Here is a 20443-nt window from a genome sequence, read left to right on the forward strand (position 1 = left end):
CCCTCTTGGTACTGTACATTGCACTGCTTGTGTTAATAATAGACATGGAAAATCAAACCACAAGATCTGCAAAAATAGTAGAAGTGCCTTCAAGTACAGGACATGACATACATTATGGATAACAGGATGGCACCCAGCATATGACAGGGCCGAATAGGTAGATTAAAGGAAGCTAGCCAGTGGTCCTGTTACTAAAAACACATTGATTAATTGATTATTTGATTAAGATATTAGACTACGACAATTTATAATACCTTAGAAAATGAAAGATAAAGTTTGCCAGTGAATGTAGGAAACATGAATCTAATTATCTTAGTATAATACGCAGAATCTCATCTAATGTAGAGAGCACTCAGCATTGTCAATCTGTCGAGCTACAATACAATAAATGTAATAAACTTAATTACTTTGGGAACAGAAGGTGAGAAAAAAGAAAGTTTTTTTAAAAAAAATCCCCTATAAGAGATTTAGAAAAAGCAGAAACATAGAAATAATGACAGCATACAAAATGGTTGGAACTCTATGAAAATGGTAAAAAGGGTCCAGAGTATATAGTGTTCTCAAAAACGTGTTCAAGGAACAATACTTGACATTGTTACAGTATCTTTACCATTGTTCTCTTGCCATTTCTATTACCTCATATTAGCAAGGTGTTTTTGACCCCTGAGGAGGTGGCCATGAATGGTGACTGAAAGACACAGAGACGTTACATAGGGAGATTTCACCCATAGCCAAGGTAAACATGTGCCAGGGCATACGGCTTTTGTATGGATTACGAACCCAGAGCACTAAAGTTATAGGGCATACTAGAGGCAGTTACTGTGGGGAGTGCTCTGTTTTTTTTAAGAGAGAACTAGGGTCTCTACAGGGACCTGCCTTTCCCCACAGCATTGTCAGAACATCTGGAATTCTGGATTAGGAAAATCACTGAAAAGCAGAGGTGCACTGATTGTAGACCCTACATAGAAACTTGCCAGTGGGCTGATGCCCAGTTGGCCACCTGAGCCCTTCTCATGGCCCCCAACCAGGTAAGTAATGATAATTAATGCTTGGAGTATCAAGCACTTTGCACCTGGCTGGCGGTCGCAGGTACCCTCTTGGCTTCTGAATTCAACCATGTTGCCATCCTGAGGTAACTGCAGTAGGAGAACTGAACATGGCAACTAGCACTGTCCACCACAGAGGGGCAGCTTCTGTCAATTTAGACAAGCCTACAATATGGGGCCACTTTTCGTTTTTTCCAGGGCCACTTTAATTTCCCAATCCACCTCTGCAAACAACTACATGGCAGAAGAAGCCTAAGGTGGTAAGGGACTTTGGTTCAAATATCTTTTTTTCATTGATTATTTATGTGACCACCTGAACATTGCCCCTTGTCTATCATTCATTATTTGCCAAATGTTGTTGTTTCATGGGTGTTCCTCTTGCTACTAGTATACCACTGATACTTTTTAAGTATAAGATTAAAAGTTAAAGTGGTTGTCTGAAAATTTTACATTGATGACCTATTCTCTAGATATCAGATTGGAAGGGGTCCAACTCCCGCCAGCTCAGATGATCAGCTGTTTGAAGAGCCCACGGTGCTCCCATAAACTATTCCTAGGGAAGTGATGTCACGTTCATCAGTCACGTGGCCTAGGTCAGTCCCATTCAGGTGTTTGGGGATGAGCTACAATACCAAGCACAGCTGGTATCCAATGCATGGTGCTGTGCTTAGTAAGCTGCGAGGTGAGTGCCACAGCTTTCCCAAACTGCTCATCAGCAATCTAATATTGATGACCTACTGATCGGTTTAACAACTAAGTTTTAAATGTTTACCACTTTCAGTAAATAGCTTTGCTAATAGGTCCCTTACTTCTTGCATAGCCATTGGTTAGTTGTAATATTACAGATGAATAATATTATCTATATATACAGTATAGGATCCTCCTTAGTCATCTTTCCTATCCTCTGTGGGGATTTGCTCTGGTAGTTAGGACTAGCGGATGCAGTATAGAGGCAAAGTACACAGTTCTTGAATCAAACAGCGGTGTTTATTCACACATTGGTGTATAACAAATTGCAGTAAGGTGTATCACAAAACACAGGTGGCTTGGTGTTTGCCCACACACAAGGAAAGTCCATAAACAATAAAGTCACCTTTTCTCCTTGGTGTTAATTCACACCCTGTTAGCAGTTCGGCCTCATCAAGTCTATAGGCGGCCTGTTCGCCGTTAGGGTGGCCTGAGTCCTCCAGCCCGGCTCAAACCTCAAATCCCAGCACAGCCCTGAGTTCACAGCACACAGACTCCTGAGCTCCACTGTCAGAAGGAGGTAAATCCACACACCTGGCAGTGCTGGCCGGTTCTTATTCCTGGCAAATCCCGGCCTGGAACATGGGGAGTAGTTACCCACCCAGCACTTTGACTACTCTCAGTAACAGCCGTTCTGGATCAGCTATGACAGCCATGCTAAATCTCAAGGTGTCAATTAGCAATAGCTGCTGCTGACACATAATAAAATACCGGCTCTTACTTCACTGAGGCCAGGAACCTCGGTGACACATACCTTCCATCCACGATGATTCCAGGTCCCTTCTTACATAAACAAAGGGGGGGTAACACTGAGGGGGTGAACACCTGCCATACAATATATCCGGGACAGGGCATCCGCGTTTCCCTGCAACCGGCCTGCCCTGTGTTCCACGGAGAACTTAAAGTTCTGTGAGGACAGGAACCACCTGGTGACTCGGGCATTTCTCTCTTTGGCCTGGCTCATCAACTTGAGAGGGGAGTGGTCAGTCACCAGGCGGAACTTTCTACCCAACAAATAGTAGCGGAGAGACTCGAGTGTACACTTGATAGCCAGGACTCTCTCTCCACTATACTATACCTGGTTTCGGCTGGGGTGAGCTTGCATGAGAGAGTACAGCACCGAGGCCTACTTCGGAGGCATCTGTCTGTACCACAAACACCCTATTGAAGTCGGGCGTTACCAAAACCAGTGACCCGCACAGGGCCGACTTCAAAGTGGAAAAAGCCTCTTCCGCCTGCTCATCCCAGCAAACAATCACTGATTTTTGTCCCTTCAAGAGCCTTTATCAAGGGCACGGCTATAGTGGAAAAGTGAGGAACAAATCTCATGTAATAGCCTATCATTCCTAAGAACGACTTTACTTGTTTACTGGTGACAGGTCGGGGCCAATTTTTTATCGCCTTTATTTTCTTCACTTGGGGTTTGATCATTCCGCGCCCAATGACATACCCCAGGTATTTTCTCCTCTAACCCTATCGTGCATTTTTTTGGGTTAGCAGTAAGTCCAGCTTTTCAAAGGGAGTCTACGACAGCCTGCACTTTAGGCAGGTGACTTTACCAGTCGGTACTGTGGATTACAATATCGTCCAGGTAAGCCGAAGCGTACCAACGATGTGGTCGCAGCACAATTTCCATTAGCCTTTGGAAAGTGGCAGGGGTGCCATGCAGACCAAAGGGTAACACCTTATACTGGTACAGCCCCTCCGGTGTGATGAAGGCCGTTTTCTCTTTGGTAGCCTCCATTAAGGGTACCAGCCAGTACCCTTTGGTGAGGTCCAAAACAGAAAAATACCAGGCTTATCCCAACCTTTTAATCAGCTCGTCTACCCAGGGCATGGGTTACGTGTCGAACTTAGATACCTCGTTTCATTTTCGAAAATCGTTACAAAACTGCACCGTTCAGTCCGGTTTGGGTATCAGTACTATAGGGCTGGCCCACTCACTTCTAGACTCCTTGATAACGTCTAGTTGCAGCATTAGTTGTACTTCCTCAGAGATGGCCTGTCGCCGAGCCTGGTACCCGGTATGGTTTGAACCGGATTTTGGCCTGAGGCTCAGTGACAATGTCCAATTATACACCCGACTTTGAGCTCACTGAGCTGCCTCCATATGTTCCTTTACCAGCGGCAACATGGTTTCCATGCGTTCCATACGTGACGTATTCAACAACACTTTTATATGGTGTGGGTTGTTGCTCCCACGCCTCTTTGGCTATGTCCAACAGACCACGTGGATGTCTGCCATATAGTAGTTCGAAGGGCAAGTGTCACGTTAGTGTGGGGGGGAATTCCACACTGAACACAGGAGGGAAGGGGAACAGTAACTGGGCCTGGAAACTAGGGAAGAAACAGGTCACCTCCTAGACAACCCTAATCCGGGCCCTAACTATCTATCAATATGAATAGACCCTGAAGGTAGGAATATTCATATGCAGGATACCTAGGCCTTTGTATCCCTATTAGGCCCTGGAAAAGGTTAGGACTAGAGACAACCCATTCCTTCCCAGATGGATGAATGGAAGTCTCTGTCTCAGGCCCAGATACAAACAACAGGGACTATAACAAACACAAACAAGTGCAACGCTTAACTTCTGTAGAGACGGACGAGCAGGAACACCAGAGACAAACTCACACCAGCTCAGCCAAACCCAAATGAAGATACCGCATAGTCAGAAGGGTGGGGTCAGACTATAAAGGGTAGAAGTGATGACCACTGAGCAACAGCTCATTAACCCTATCAACACTGAATCAAGAGAAGTCTGTTAGATTCCTCCATGCTCAGCCAATCTCCTTGATTTCCTCACATCAGTCACCTGAGTGACCATGACAGCGAGAACCCAGTAGAGGCCTGGGGCACTTCTCGCACTGCGAACATAAGATAGGGCAGAAGGAGGTCCCAGTCCTTTCCATCCTTAGCTACTACTCGTTTTAACATAGTTTTTAACGTTTTATTAAACCTTTCTACTAGGCCGTCAGTTTGCAAGTGATAGACGGATGTGCGTATCTGTTTGATATTCAGCAACTTAAAGAGCTCCCACATGACCTTGGACATAAAAGGAGTCCCCTGGTCAGACAGAACCTCTTTGGGTATCCCCACTCGGGAAAGCATCTCCATTAACTCTTTTGCTATGAGTTTGGCCGATGTATGTCGCAGTGGCACTGCCTACGGGTACCGAGTGGCGTAGTCCAGGATGACCAAGATGTGTTGGTGCCCCGTAGGCCCAGTACCGGACTTCTCAAATGGTACCTCGATAATCAGGAGGAGCACTAAGCGACTGCGGAACAGGTGCTGGGGGCTAGTGGTTTGGCAGGTCGGGCAAGACTTACAAAAGTCATCCACCTCTCTAAAGACACTGAGCCAGTAAAACCATTGTAGCATCCAGTCCTGTGTCTTCTGCAGTCCCAGATGACCACTGAGAACATGTTGGTGGGTTAACTCTAACAGGACTTTTCGATAAGCCCCGGGCACCATCAACTGTTCAACATGTTCACCCTGCAGCTGGTTTACCCGATATTGCATATTCTGATGGACCACAAAACTGGGAAACATCAACTCGGCCCCAGGTTGTTGGGGTACATCATCAAGTATTACCACATTCTCCCAGGCCCGGGATAGGGTTAGGTCTTAGCGTTGGGCTGTACCGAAATTCTTCCCGGATACGTTGAGGTCTGCCAACCCAGTACCAGGTGGCAGCTCCTCCACATCTCCCACTATTACCCTATGAAGGGTTGTCTCCCCCTCTTCCACCGAAGTGGCGGTCACCCCTACTGATGGCGCTTCGGTTATGGCCGTCCCCCTGAACAAGGCCAATCTCCTGGGCTTATTCCTGTCTCAGGGGTATCCTTAACTCTCAAAACCAGCCATAGGGCAGGGAAACCTGGAAATTCTCTCCCTATTATAAGTTCATAGTGGATATTTGTGGCGACTGCCATTTCGTGGGTCCACCTGCCGGCCATCCTGGTTAGAGACACCAGCGTGGTGGGGTAGTCTTTCAAGTCTCCATGAATTCACATCTCCCCAAATTTCAGGCCAGTATACCCAGCGGACCACACCAGGGTAGCCCTTACCAGGGTCACCAAGCTCCCTGAGTCCAGCAGCGCCTCCACTTGAGTGTCTCCCACTTCCACCTGCCACAAATGGTCTAGAGCCTCCGGGGTACCTGTGGAACACAGTTTTCTAGCATATAGCGATTGTCGGTAACCACAATTAGTGTCCATGGGGTCAACCCAATGAGGACACTCAGCCCTGGTGTGGCCATGTTCCTGACACCGTCAGCAGATTAACTGGGTCCGGCCCATAGGGGGAACCTCCTGGGGGGGGGTTTCATTGGCTCATACCGGTGGGCCTGGGGTGGGGAGTTCTGGAGTTTGCCTGCCCTCTTCCCAAAAGAACCCCCTTGAGATTCTTGGTAGCCTCATAGTGTTCCACCAGGTCCACCATTTCCAGGGCAATTCCAGGAAATACCTGGCCAATCCAGTGCTGGAGAGGGGGTGGCAGCGCCCTCCAGAATATGTCAGCCAATAGTCTATCCAGCATAGCCATGGGACTCAGCACATCAGGCTGTAGCCATTTTAGCAAAAGGTGGAGTAAGTCATAATACTGGGGTCTCGCGGGCTCAGCCGGGTTAAACCCCCACTGATGTACCCGCTGGGCCCGGACCAACACATTTACCCCCAGTCTTGCCAAAATCCCACCTTTTACCTTCGAATAGTCGGCCGCTTGATTGTCCGGCAAATCAAAATAAACCCGCTGGGACTCTGATGCCAGAAAAGTAGTGACAACCTCAGCCCACTGGTCTTGGGGCAGCTTTTCCCTGGTGGCCACTTTCTCGCACAATGCCAGGTAGGTTTCGATGTCGTCTGCGGATGTCGTCTTAGGGATCGCTGCACGGACTGCTTTCCAGGCATCGTGGATGCTTGGGGTTGCTCCTGCTGTCTTCAAAGCCATCACGTGTTGTAGCAGCAACTGGTTGGTCTCTTGCTGCTGCTTATTAGCCTCCCGTTGGGGCAGGTGGGTCTCTCGCTGCTGCAAATTAGCCTCTATGAGGGCCTTCGCAACAGCCTCCATTTTGTCGTGGGGCACGGGTTGAAATACAGCTGGTTTGATGTACGACATACAACTGTGCCCAAAAATGCAAACCCAAAAATCTATCAGCGTTCATGCCAACCTCACTGCGCTTGCCCGCATCCTCCACCAATTGTGGGGATTCGCTCTGGTAGTTAGGACTAGCGGATGCAGTATAGAGGCAAAGTACACAGTTCTTGAATCAAACAGCGGTGTTTATTCACACATTGGTGTATAACAAATTGCAGATAAGGTGTATTACAAAACACAGGTGGCTTGCTGTTTGTTCACACACAAGGAAAGTCCATAAACAATAAAAGTAACCTTTTCTCCTTGATTCACACTCTGTTAGCAGTTCAGCCTCATCAAGTCCATAGGCGGCCTGTTCACCTTTAGAGTGGCCCGAGTCCTCCAGCCCGGCTCAAACCTCAAATCCCAGCAAAGCCCTCAGTTCATAGCACACAGACTCCTGACCTCCACTTTCAGAGGGAGGTAAATCCACACACTTGGCAGTGCTGGCTGGTTTTATGCCTGGCAAAACCCGGCCTGGAACATGGGGAGTAGTCATCGACCCAGCTATGATAGCCATGCTAAATCTCAAGGTGTCAATTAGCAATAGCTGCTGCTGACACATAAAATACCGGCTCTTACTTCACCAAGGCTAGGAACCTCGGTACCTTCTTACACTTCTGATCTAAAAAATGGCTTATGCCATTTTAAGACATTCCCCCGAATCGAACCACCAAAAATTTGGATATTACCTGAATCTTTGGAAAGTTTGGGGTGAATTTGATTTGTTTACTGTCATTCTCTCATCTATCCTGATGACAGATCCTCTTTAACAAACATTAAAGTCAAGCGGCAATGGAATGAAATGCATTGAGCAAGAAGTTGCCGTGGTGAACTTATTAGCCAGTACTTGAAGGTCATTGGAAGGTGAACCACTGCTTTCATGACAAAATAAAAGGAAGAAGATCTAAAGTAAAAGCTGGTTTGCAAGTTGATGAAAAAAAAAGAAAAGAAAGGTCCATATGCTGAATCGTGTGATAGACTTCCCTTTGTGAATCCGTACCTCTTGTAATGCAATTTAAAAGATTTAAATGACTGATCGTTTTAAAACAGACAAGGGACACAAAGTTCAATTAAAAATCTCGTTCAGCACATTGTGAACTAAGCACTTCTAGCAAAGGTGTGAAAAACAAATTTATTCCAGCACTCTCATCACTGTCACAGATAATCAACTTAATTAGGTGTTAATTATGTTTCACTGTTAAAATGAAATGTGACTATATCTGCACACAATCAAAATTAGTTCTATTACCCGAGCACCAAAATATCACTCTTGCATTTTTGCCACCGGTATTTTTTAAATTATGCTGCACATGGAAGACTCGATCAAAGTACCCTTCTCCAAATAAGAAAAAAAATGGAATAGTTTGTGCTGGATGAGCAATTTGGGAAAATAACACGTTTTGTATTATTCTATTTTCCGCACCTGCAGAATTGCAAAAACCCAGGGGCCATAGAACTCAGCCCTATTTAACGTAAACTGCTCGAGAGACAGCAGAGAATATTAAGTTAGCTTCGTGGTCGGGGTTATAGTGTCAGTGTATTAGAGCTAAGTTGTTTTCTCAGCAAAAGGATAACATTATAGCTGTGCTGTACTGCACACACCTGACACTGAACTTCAAGGTTAGGAATGACCCCTGTAAATCCTATAAATTTTACTAGAGATAAAGATATTGCAGAGTCGACTTTGACAGCTAATTTACCTGCTCTATTGGCAGATTGGGATAATGTATTGGACCATGAGTCTTACCAAAAGAAAAGGTAAGTTAGCTATAGAAATGAGCGAATCACTCAAAATTCGATTTGGGTTTCATTTGGCTTAATCCATGATTCGATCAAGGTCAGAATTGATTCTGCCCAAATCGAAAATTGTCCTATTAGTCTGAAAACTTGTGTATGACACTATGAGGTTTCCTAGGACTCATTTTTTTTTTAAATTATTTTTCTCAAATCACCGAAAAAGCATCTCAAATTTTTACAAAATTCAGGTCAAATTCAATTAGTTTAGAATCGATTCGCTCATGTCTAATTAGCTCTTTAGGTACTGCACCTCTGATGAGACCACATGGTCATATTTGAGAAGATAATGCTAGGGCTTTTAGTGGTTGCCCAAACCAGAATCGTAAAGATGCTCAGTGAATACAGGACCACTTGTTGACCTGTTTTTCCTAGGGCACGGCCACACTGTCAGGTTTACTGATTTGATTGTGGAAGCTAAAACAAGGAGTAAATTCATATCTCTCCTTTACACTTTATCTACTTTTATGATCCACTCCTGGTTTTATGAAAACTCCTGATTTTGACTTCAAAAACTGCATCAGAAAACCAACAATATGGCCATACCCTTAGTGTTCTTTATGCAATTTTATAAAGCCAACACAGGGGTGAATACAAAAAGAAAAAGATATATCTTTTTAGTTAAACTTTTCCTTCAATTTGGAAACACTTCTGCCTTTGGATTGAAAAAGTGCAAAGGCTAAGGGTACGGCCGCACAGTCAGGTTTCTTGATGCAGTTTTGGAAGCCAAAACCTGTTTTTATGAGTCACTCCTGTTTCCGGGTTCCAAAACCACATCAAGAAACCTGAATGTGTGGCCGTGCCCTGACAATAGTTCACTAGACAACACTTTTGTTGGTCTAAGGTCATGAATGTACAAACAAATTTTCATCAATTCATTCTTAGGTTTTTCAAGTGCTCAACAAATGATTTTTACGCAGTCAGAATAAAGCTTTTAGGACAGAGATAATGTGCATATAGATTTCAAGATGGAACCAGCAGATTTTACTTTTACTTTGAATGTGAAAGGTGAAGAAAATTATAAATATCACAATGTGCTTACATCATCAGTAAGAGGAAGTATAGACAACTTTACCAACTCTTTGCAGGGGATGCACTAGGGTTAGTGTTGAGCGAATCGAAGTTCATGAAGAGGAATTATATCTGAATTTCAGGGAAAATTTGATTTGCCGTGAAGCTGAATTACCTTGTGCTGCACGGTAACGAATCAATTTTCCCTAAAATGTGATTTAACCACTTACCGTCACACTAACGCCGAAAGGCGTCATTTCTGCGGCGCTCCCAGATCACACTAACGCCGATTGGCGTCATCTCGCGTGAGCCGAGATTTCCTGTGAACGCGCGCACACAGGCGCGCGCGCTCACAGGAACGGAAGGTAAGAGAGTGGATCTCCAGCCTGCCAGCGGCGATCGTTCGCTGGCAGGCTGGAGATGTGATTTTTTTTAAGCCCTAACAGGTATATTAGACGCTGTTATGATAACAGCGTCTAATATACCTGCTACCTGGTCCTCTGGTGGTCCCCTTTGTTTGAATCGACCACCAGAGGACACAGGTAGCTCAGTAAAGTAGCACCAAGCACCACTACACTACACTACACCCCCCCCCCCGTCACTTATTAACCCCTTATTAGCCCCTGATCACCCCATATAGACTCCCTGATCACCCCCCTGTCATTGATTACCCCCCTGTCATTGATCACACCCCTGTAAAGCTCCATTCAGATGTCCGCATGATTTTTACGGATCCACTGATAGATGGATCGGATCCGCAAAACGCACACGGACGTCTGAATGGAGCCTTACAGGGGCGTGATCAATGACTGTGTTGATCACACCATATAGACTCCCTCATCACCCCCCTGTCATTGATCACACCCCTGTAAAGCTCCATTCAGATGTCCGCATGATTTTTACGGATCCACTGATAGATGGATCGGATCCGCAAAACGCACACGGACGTCTGAATGGAGCCTTACAGGGGCGTGATCAATGACTGTGGTGATCACCCCATATAGACTCCCTGATCACCCCCCTGTCATTGATTACCCCCCTGTCATTGATCACACCCCTGTAAAGCTCCATTCAGACGTCCGCATGATTTTTACGGATCCACTGATAGATGGATCGGATCCGCAAAACGCACACGGACGTCTGAATGGAGCCTTACAGGGGCGTGATCAATGACTGTGGTGATCACCCCATATAGACTCCCTGATCACCCCCCTGTCATTGATTACCCCCCTGTCATTGATCACACCCCTGTAAAGCTCCATTCAGACGTCCGCATGATTTTTACGGATCCACTGATAGATGGATCGGATCCGCAAAACGCACACGGACGTCTGAATGGAGCCTTACAGGGGCGTGATCAATGACTGTGTTGATCACCCCATATAGACTCCCTCATCACCCCCCTGTCATTGATCACACCCCTGTAAAGCTCCATTCAGACGTCCGCATGATTTTTACGGATCCACTGATAGATGGATCGGATCCGCAAAACGCACACGGACGTCTGAATGGAGCCTTACAGGGGCGTGATCAATGACTGTGGTGATCACCCCATATAGACTCCCTGATCACCCCCCTGTCATTGATTACCCCCCTGTCATTGATCACACCCCTGTAAAGCTCCATTCAGACGTCCGCATGATTTTTACGGATCCACTGATAGATTGATCGGATCCGCAAAACGCACACGGACGTCTGAATGGAGCCTTACAGGGGCGTGATCAATGACTGTGTTGATCACCCCATATAGACTCCCTCATCACCCCCCTGTCATTGATCACACCCCTGTAAAGCTCCATTCAGACGTCTGCATGATTTTTACGGATCCACTGATAGATGGATCTGATCCGCAAAACGCACACGGACGTCTGAATGGAGCCTTACAGGGGGCGTGATCAATGACTGTGGCGATCACCCCATATAGACTCCCTGATCACCCCCCTGTCATTGATTACCCCCCTGTCATTGATCACCCCCCTGTAAAGCTCCATTCAGACGTCCGCATGATTTTTACGGATCCACTGATAGATGGATCGGATCCGCAAAACGCATACAGGCGTCTCCCTGGAGCCTTCCAGGGGGGGTGATCACCCCATATAGACTCCCTGATCACCCCCCTGTCATTGATCACCGCCCCTGTCATTGATCACCCCCCCCTGTCAGGCTGCATTCAGATGTCCGTATGATTTTTACGGATCCACGGATACATGGATCGGATACGCAAAACACATACGGACATCTGAATGGAGCCTTATAGGGGGGTGATCAATGACAGGGGGGTGATCACCCCATATAGACTCCCTGATCACCCCCATGTCATTGATCACCCCCCTGTCATTGATCACCCCCCTGTCATTGATCACCCCTCTGTAAGGCTCCATTCAGACATTTTTTTGGCCCAAGTTAGCGGAAATTATTATTTTTTTCTTACAAAGTCTCATATTCCACTAACTTGTGTCAAAAAATAAAATCTCACATGAACTCACCATACCCCTCACGGAATCCAAATGCGTAAAAATTTTTAGACATTTATATTCCAGACTTCTTCTCACGCTTTAGGGCCCCTAGAATGCCAGGGCAGTATAAATACCCCACATGTGACCCCATTTCGGAAAGAAGACACCCCCAGGTATTCCGTGAGGGGCATATTGAGTCCATGAAAGATTGAAATTTTTGTCCCAAGTTAGCGGAAAGGGAGACTTTGTGAGAAAAAAATAAAAAATATCAATTTCCGCTAACTTGTGCCAAAAAAAAAAAATTCTATGAACTCGCCATGCCCCTCATTGAATACCTTGGGGTGTCTTCTTTCCAAAATGGGGTCACATGTGGGGTATTTATACTGCCCTGGCATTCTAGGGGCCCCAAAGCGTGAGAAGAAGTCTGGTATCCAAATGTCTAAAAATGCCCTCCTAAAAGGAATTTGGGCACCTTTGCGCATCTAGGCTGCAAAAAAAGTGTCACACATCTGGTATCGCCGTACTCAGGAGAAGTTGGGGAATGTGTTTTGGGGTGTCATTTTACATATACCCATGCTGGGTGAGAGAAATATCTTGGTCAAATGCCAACTTTGTATAAAAAAATGGGAAAAGTTGTCTTTTGCCAAGATATTTCTCTCACCCAGCATGGGTATATGTAAAATGACACCCCAAAACACATTCCCCAACTTCTCCTGAATACGGCGATACCACATGTGTGACACTTTTTTGCAGCCTAGGTGGGCAAAGGGGCCCATATTCCAAAGAGCACCTTTCGGATTTCACAGGTCATTTACCTACTTACCACACATTAGGGCCCCTGGAAAATGCCAGGGCAGTATAACTACCCGACAAGTGACCCCATTTTGGAAAGGAGACACCCCAAGGTATTCCATGAGGGGCATGGCGAGTTCCTAGAATTTTATTTTTTTTGTCACAAGTTAGTGGAAAATGATGATTTTTTTTTTTTTTTCTTACAAAGTCTTATATTCCACTAACTTGTGACAAAAAATAAAAACTTCCATGAACTCACTATGCCCATCAGCGAATACCTTGGGGTGTCTTCTTTCCAAAATGGGGTCACTTGTGGGGTAGTTATACTGCCCTGGCATTCTAGGGGCCCAAATGTGTGGTAAGGAGTTTGAAATCAAATTCTGTAAAAAATGACCAGTGAAATCCGAAAGGTGCTTTTTGGAATATGGGCCCCTTTGCCCACCTAGGCTGCAAAAAAGTGTCACACATGTGGTATCTCCGTATTCAGGAGAAGTTGGGGAATGTGTTTTGGGGTGTCATTTTACATATTCCCATGCTGGGTGAGAGAAATATCTTGGCAAAAGACAACTTTTACCATTTTTTTATACAAAGTTGTCTTTTGCCAAGATATTTCTCTCACCCAGCATGGGTATATGTAAAATGACACCCCAAAACACATTCCCCAACTTCTCCTGAATACGGAGATACCACATGTGTGACACTTTTTTGCAGCCTAGGTGGGCAAAGGGGCCCATATTCCAAAGAGCACCTTTCGGATTTCACTGGTCATTTTTTACAGAATTTGATTTCAAACTCCTTACCACACATTTGGGCCCCTAGAATGCCAGGGCAGTATAACTACCCCACAAGTGACCCCATTTTGGAAAGAAGACATCCCAAGGTATTCGCTGATGGGCATAGTGAGTTCATGGAAGCTTTTATTTTTTGTCACAAGTTAGTGGAATATGAGACTTTGTAAGAAAAAAAATAAATAAATCATAATTTTCCACTAACTTGTGACAAAAAATAAAAAGTTCTATGAACTCACTATGCCCATCAGCGAATACCTTAGGGTGTCTACTTTCCGAAATGGGGTCATTTGTGGGGTGTTTGTACTGTCTGGGCATTGTAGAACCTCAGGAAACATGACAGGTGCTCAGAAAGTCAGAGCTGCTTCAAAAAGCGGAAATTCACATTTTTGTACCATAGTTTGTAAACGCTATTTTTTTTACCCAAACCATTTTTTTTTTTTACCCAAACATTTTTTTTTTATCAAAGACATGTAGAACAATAAATTTAGAGCAAAATTTATATATGGATGTCGTTTTTTTTTGCAAAATTTTACAACTGAAAGTGAAAAATGTCATTTTTTTGCAAAAAAATCGTTAAATTTCGATTAATAACAAAAAAATTAAAAATGTCAGCAGCAATGAAATACCACCAAATGAAAGCTCTATTAGTGAGAAGGAAAGGAGGTAAAATTCATTTGGGTGGTAAGTTGCATGACCGAGCAATAAACAGCTAAAGTTGTGGAGTGCCGATTTGTAAAAAAGGGCCTGGTCTTTAGGGGGGTATAAACCTGTGGTCCTTAAGTGGTTAAAAAATAAATCATACACACCTCATCCATTTCTGGTTGAAGTCCACCATGGCCATCTTGATTGAAGATCCCGTGCAAAATCTTGTGCACAGTGGCATATGATGTCACCACGCAAGATTTCGTGCTGGATCTTCAATCAAGATGGCCGTGGCGGACTCTTTACAATCAAATGGATAAGGTGAGTATTTTTAACTTTTTTTTAAAACAGATTAACCTCTAACAGATGCCGCGATCATTGCGCCCGCTACTCACAAAGAAATGCAAAGTTCTTTGTGAAATTCGGCAAAGCAGACAAATCACATTTTTGAGAACTTCGCTAATCTGTAAATAGGGTATATAGGGTAGAAAGTTTGAACTGTCACAATGCTACCCGAATAAAACTTTGATATAGTGTTTAAATAATACAGCCAGGCAATGTGTCCACGTAATACTGCTCTATAGTGGACAACATAAGTGCTGTCACATATTGAGCACAAAACTGTGCCATACACTCCAAATATTAATGCAGTATATTACCTGGCATAAGAGAGTTTAGTTTCAAAAAAATCAGACTGTGTTACAAAATTTACTCAAAATCACAGTCAGGCTTAAATGCTTTGTGCAGTCAATAAAAAATACAGCTTTGAAACAGTCCTCATAAGAAAAGTGACTCATTTAATACTTTCTCTTTTCAAAGGAGACTTCCCTTTCTGCCTTGATAAGAAGATTCCAGCTTTCAATGTTGCGGTAAGACATCTCATCTGCCGATCACATGACTTCCCCACTCTGTTTCCCTTAGAGGTAACGTTTTCCCGGGAGTAGAATACTGATGATCTTTCCTATGGATAGGCCATCAATATTTGATTGTGGGGGTCCGACTCCCAGAACCCTCACATATCAACTGTTTGAAGAGGCTGCAGTGCTCCAGTCAGCGATGCAGCCTCTTCCTAGGCCAGTGACATTTTGTTTATTGGTCACATAGCCTATTTGCAGCTCACTTCCATTCCAGTGAATCGGCCTTGACTGAAATACCAAGCACAGCTACAGTACAATTCATAGTGCTGTGCTTGGTAAGCTGTGAGGAGGCCACAGCACTCTCAAGAGAACCGCGGCCTCTTCAAACAGCTGATCAGCAGGAATGGGGGGTGTCGGACCTCATTCGATCATATAGTGATAACCTACCCTGAGGATAGGTCATAAAAATTCTACTCCAAGACAGTGGCATACATAGAAAAGTAAGGGCAAAGAAGTAATGGTAGTTATGCCCCTGCTCCCAGATAACTCCTTTAAACTCCCTGCATGCCAGGATGCTCTGCCAGATAGGAGAAGTCACATGAAGAGTGGAAAAATCTTCATCTTACAGGACCATCGCACAGAAAGGGGAGTCACGGCTATTAGCATATGCAACTTGGAAATGATAGAAGCTCATTAGAATCAGCACCAGGCTAAATGAATTATTAGTTGTGCAAATCACTCATTTTGCTAAAATGTTAATGCATTGAAACGGTATCTTTCCATGACTGGCCTACAGAGGACGAACACTCTGTTTAGTCATACAATATATAAATTGACAAATATAGTGGCAAAAAAAATCTGGTGACCCTTACTGTGTAAGATCTGCAGTACAACGTACACTTGCTGTCCACCTCCACACCACGGGTACAGTTATACATTCCCCGGAGAATGAGGGGCAATTGTTCACACATGACAGGAATACATCGACCAGTTGCCCAGAGTCCAGTCTGCAGACAGTGTATTTTCAGGAACTTCCTGCAAAGCCAATATAAAAATCATTCAGAGGTGTAGCCCCAACGTAATTCTGTAGTGCAATACATCAAGGCGGTCAATCAGGAGCAGGGGTGGACTGGGAACTAGTGTTGATCAAGCACCAAAGTGCTCGGGCTGAACACATTGAGATGCTTGGGTGCTCTACTGAGCACCGGAGTATAATGGAAGTCAATGGGAGAACCCCAGAATTAAACCAGGCACCCCCTGCTCTGAAGAGGAGGTCTGGTTTACAGAAAAGGTTAGAAATGGATGGAAACACCACCAAAATGGTTTGGAAACAGCATGGGAAGGACATCTGGATGCATCTTTGACTCCTATTACCTATGGCATACAATAGACAACCACACAAAGGCTATATGCCAAAAGCTGGGTATGTGCAAGCCGACAATCTATTCATGAGATAGATCCAGTCAGCATACCTTAAAATGGCAGCCTTGTGCACTATGAGACTTCAAAACCAGCTCTCACCTGACTGAGAGCCAATAAGCCTCAAAGTTGCTTCACATCTGTTGGATGGCTTGGGTGGACCTGCGCACCTAGATCATTATCATTAGGGTGACAAAATGTTTTCTGATTGTCCTAACATAATATTCAATAGCCTTTCTATACAGTTTTGTCATGTAAACTCATTTGCATAAATATGGGCATATGGGAAAGACATGCAAATGAGCAGAATCTGCCTTGTTTGTCAGCTGAAAAACCATTTGCATGGAAAATTTGTGATAAAAACTTGCAATTACAATATTCGCGATCTACACTACTCATGCGAATTTTCCATGCAAATGGTGTTTTAGGGCTCTTTCACACCTGCGTTATTGTCTTCCGGCATAGAGTTCCGTCGTCGGGGCTCTATGCCGGAAGAATCCTGATCAGGATTATCCTAATGCATTCTGAATGGAGAGTAATCCGTTCAGGATGCATCAGGATGTCTTCAGTTCCGGTACGGAACGTTTGTTGGCCGGAGAAAATACCGCAGCATGCTGCGCTTTTTGCTCCGGCCAAAAATCCGGAACACTTGCCGCAAGGCCGGATCCGGAATTAATGCCCATTGGAAGGCATTGATCCGGATCCGGCCTTAAGCTAAACGTCGTTTCGGTGCATTGCCGGAGCCGACATTTAGCTTTTTCAGAGTGGTTACCATGGCTGCCGGGACGCTAAAGTCCTGACAGCCATGGTAAGTGTAGTGGGGAGCGGGGGAGCAGTGTACTTACCGTCCGTGCGGCTCCCCGGGCGCTCCAGAGTGACGTCAGGGCGCCCCAAGCGCATGGATCACGTCATCCATGCGCATGGGGCGCTCTGACGTCATTCTGGAGCGCCCCGGGAGCCGCACGGACTGTAAGTATACCGCTCCCCCGCTCCCCGCTCCTACTATGGCAACCAGGACTTTAATAGCGTCCTGGGTGCCATAGTAACACTGAAAGCATTTGGAAGACGGTTCCGTCTTCAAATGCTTTCAGTACACTTGCGTTTTTCCGGATCCGGCAGGCACCTCCGGCAACGGAAGTGCATGCCGGATCCCAACAACGCAAGTGTGAAAGAGGCCTTAGCTGAAAAACAAGTAGATTTAGCTAATTTGCATATTCTCACGATTATGCAAATTAGTTTACATGAGAAAACTGTATCGAAAGGTTATTGAATATTATGTTAGGACAATCATAAAACTTTTTGTCACCCTAATGACCATCCAACAGATGTGAAGCAACTTTGAGGCTTACTGGCTGGTCTCATAGTGCACAAGGCTGCCATGGTAAGGTATGCTGACTGTATCTGTCTCATGGATAGATTCTTGGCTTGAACATACCCAGCTTTTGGCATATAGCCTTTGTGTGGTTGTCTATTATATGTCATGGGTAATGGGAGTCCAAGATGGATCCAGACATCCTTTCCATGCTGTTTCCATCAATTTCTAACCTTTTCTGTGAACCAGATACCCTCTCTTCTTCAGAGCAGGGGATGCCTGGTTTAATGCTCGGGTCTCCTATTGATTTTCATTGCGTTCAATTATGCTCGAACATACAAAGCCGAACACTGTGATGTGCCGAGCATAGCGATGCTCGAGCCGAACTATGTTCGGCCGAGCATGCTTGCTCAACACTAATGGGAACTTAAAGTGGCCATGAAAATAACCTAAAAGTGGCCCCATGTTGTAGGAGGGTCCAAATTGTCAGAAGACAGGACAACAGAAGTAGGTGGGTCCAGCAATACCTTAGTGAAGCACAAAATATCGCACAGAACCAAATTCCCCAGTGCAGCATAAAATCCCGCCCCAGCAGAACCAAATACCACAGTGCAGTACAAAATACTGCCTGCATTAATTAATGCTCAGAGCTTTAGATATTCATGTACCTGGCTGGCAGCCAAAAAGAGGGCTTTAGTGGGCATCAGCCTACCAGGAAAATTCTTGGTGGGGTCTATGGCTAGTCCACACATGGTCAGGAGCTACTTGTCCCTTTTCTTGGGGAGGGAGTATTGGCCAGTTTGACATCTAACGTGACTTTCATTGTTTCCTCTATAGACATCAGGAGACAGTAAGACTGCTGACATAAACATTAGACTGTTGACAGAACCAGCCTTTATCTAATTGGCAAAGTCTGCTCACAACAGAATCTGTCAGCAGTTTTATGCTGCCTAAGGCCTCTTTCACGCATCAGTGTCTCAATGGACTGCTCACGTATCCATTGACCTTAATGTGTGCATTCACACATCAGTGGTTATTCATGGACACCACAAAAGCAAGCCCTATTTTGTTTGTGATTACTGATCCCTCACTCACATTATAGTCTATGAGTCCATTAAAACCACGGACACAACAAAGATGCCATCCAATGTTTGATCTGTGGTTTTCACGGATCATTGGTAGGGGATGCTCTAGAAACCAATTTTTAGCTTAGCAGTGTCCAATAAAGATGACAGAGGGAAAAGATGGATACACTGACCAAACATGAAACATTCACGGATATCTTCATGGATGAACCACTGACCATCTTGTCATAGATGTCATCACGGTCGTGTGAGAGAGGCCTTAAAGAGCGGACAGTCAATAAAGTTGAGCAGAAAAAAGTCAGAGGGAGGCTGCCCAATAGACACTTCTCCCATACCTGGGTCATTTTAAAACCATGCAGCAGAATTTCTAAGACCAGAATTTTTGTAATCAGCCAAAAAACTGGCACCAATACCTTATAACACATTTTTTATAGACACTTTTTGCACCTTGCTAGATGCTTTTCAAAAGTGTTTATAAAAGGGGGAATGGTTTTTCAAGTCATGAAAAGTACTATTTCTTTGGGCAAAATTCTAGCTAAAGTAAACCACTCAAAAGGCAGCGTGAAGAGAAAACTATCTAACGTGCATCAAGATGCGCCAAATCAAACAGCATTCACCTCAATGACATTTGCATCATCATCTTTCTTTAAGCCAATAGTAATAAATCTGCATCCTATGTTTGCTCTAAAACACTGCTGTAAAAAATAGGGAGAGATTTAATAAGCTTAATGCACCAGAATCTGGTGTGGGAACGGGAGTGGTGGAGAATCAGTGAGGGTAAGTATGGTTCCTTTTTTTTTAACCCACTCTGAAAAAAAACCTCTTAGCCAAGTAATGGAAAATTCATGTTGCCACCATTGAGAAATGTTTACTTTCTTTCCACTAACTGGGTCTGCTGCTACTGTATTTGACTTTAAAAATATAACTCTGAAACCAGGAATGAACTGCAAGTAGCTTTTGACACAGTCAGTGTTTGTTCAGTGATTTCCAAAAGTGATTTCGAGCCAAAAGCAGGTTTGGGTCAAAAACTCAGAACCTTACCTTATTTTTGTGTAGGATCCACTCCTGGTTTTTGCTCACAATCACTGATGAAAATTATCAATTATTGACTGTGTAAAAACAGCCTAAAATGTGAGAATGGTCCTCAAGTCTTTGAAGTTCTACATACTAAACCATCCCTGATTGAAAATGCTTCGCTAAATCTCCATTAAAGCAGTCAGTATTCTACTACTAACAACATAAAATACTATAAAACAGTAAGTATTGCACTCCTTTATCCAGCCACAATACAACACTTAAAGTTCCAAATTGTGGAAAGTAACTCCCAGGACTATACTGATTATGGATTTTTACC

At 44.5% G+C, this 20443-nt stretch overlaps 1 protein-coding gene across 2 annotated transcripts in view; it reads right to left on the reverse strand.

Moving 5' to 3' along the window:
- The window catches only part of PAPPA2 (pappalysin 2), a 203653-nt gene that overhangs the window by 40712 nt on the left and 142498 nt on the right, over positions 1–20443 (reverse strand). For both annotated transcript variants that reach the window (XM_040408294.1, XM_040408293.1), the window contains exon 18: positions 16146–16308. In XM_040408294.1, the coding sequence (XP_040264228.1) occupies positions 16146–16308 (163 nt within the window). The remainder of the gene's footprint in view (positions 1–16145; positions 16309–20443) is intronic.

Source organism: Bufo bufo, chromosome 9 (genome assembly GCF_905171765.1).
Source record: "Bufo bufo chromosome 9, aBufBuf1.1, whole genome shotgun sequence".
NCBI classification, from domain to species: Eukaryota; Metazoa; Chordata; class Amphibia; order Anura; family Bufonidae; genus Bufo; species Bufo bufo.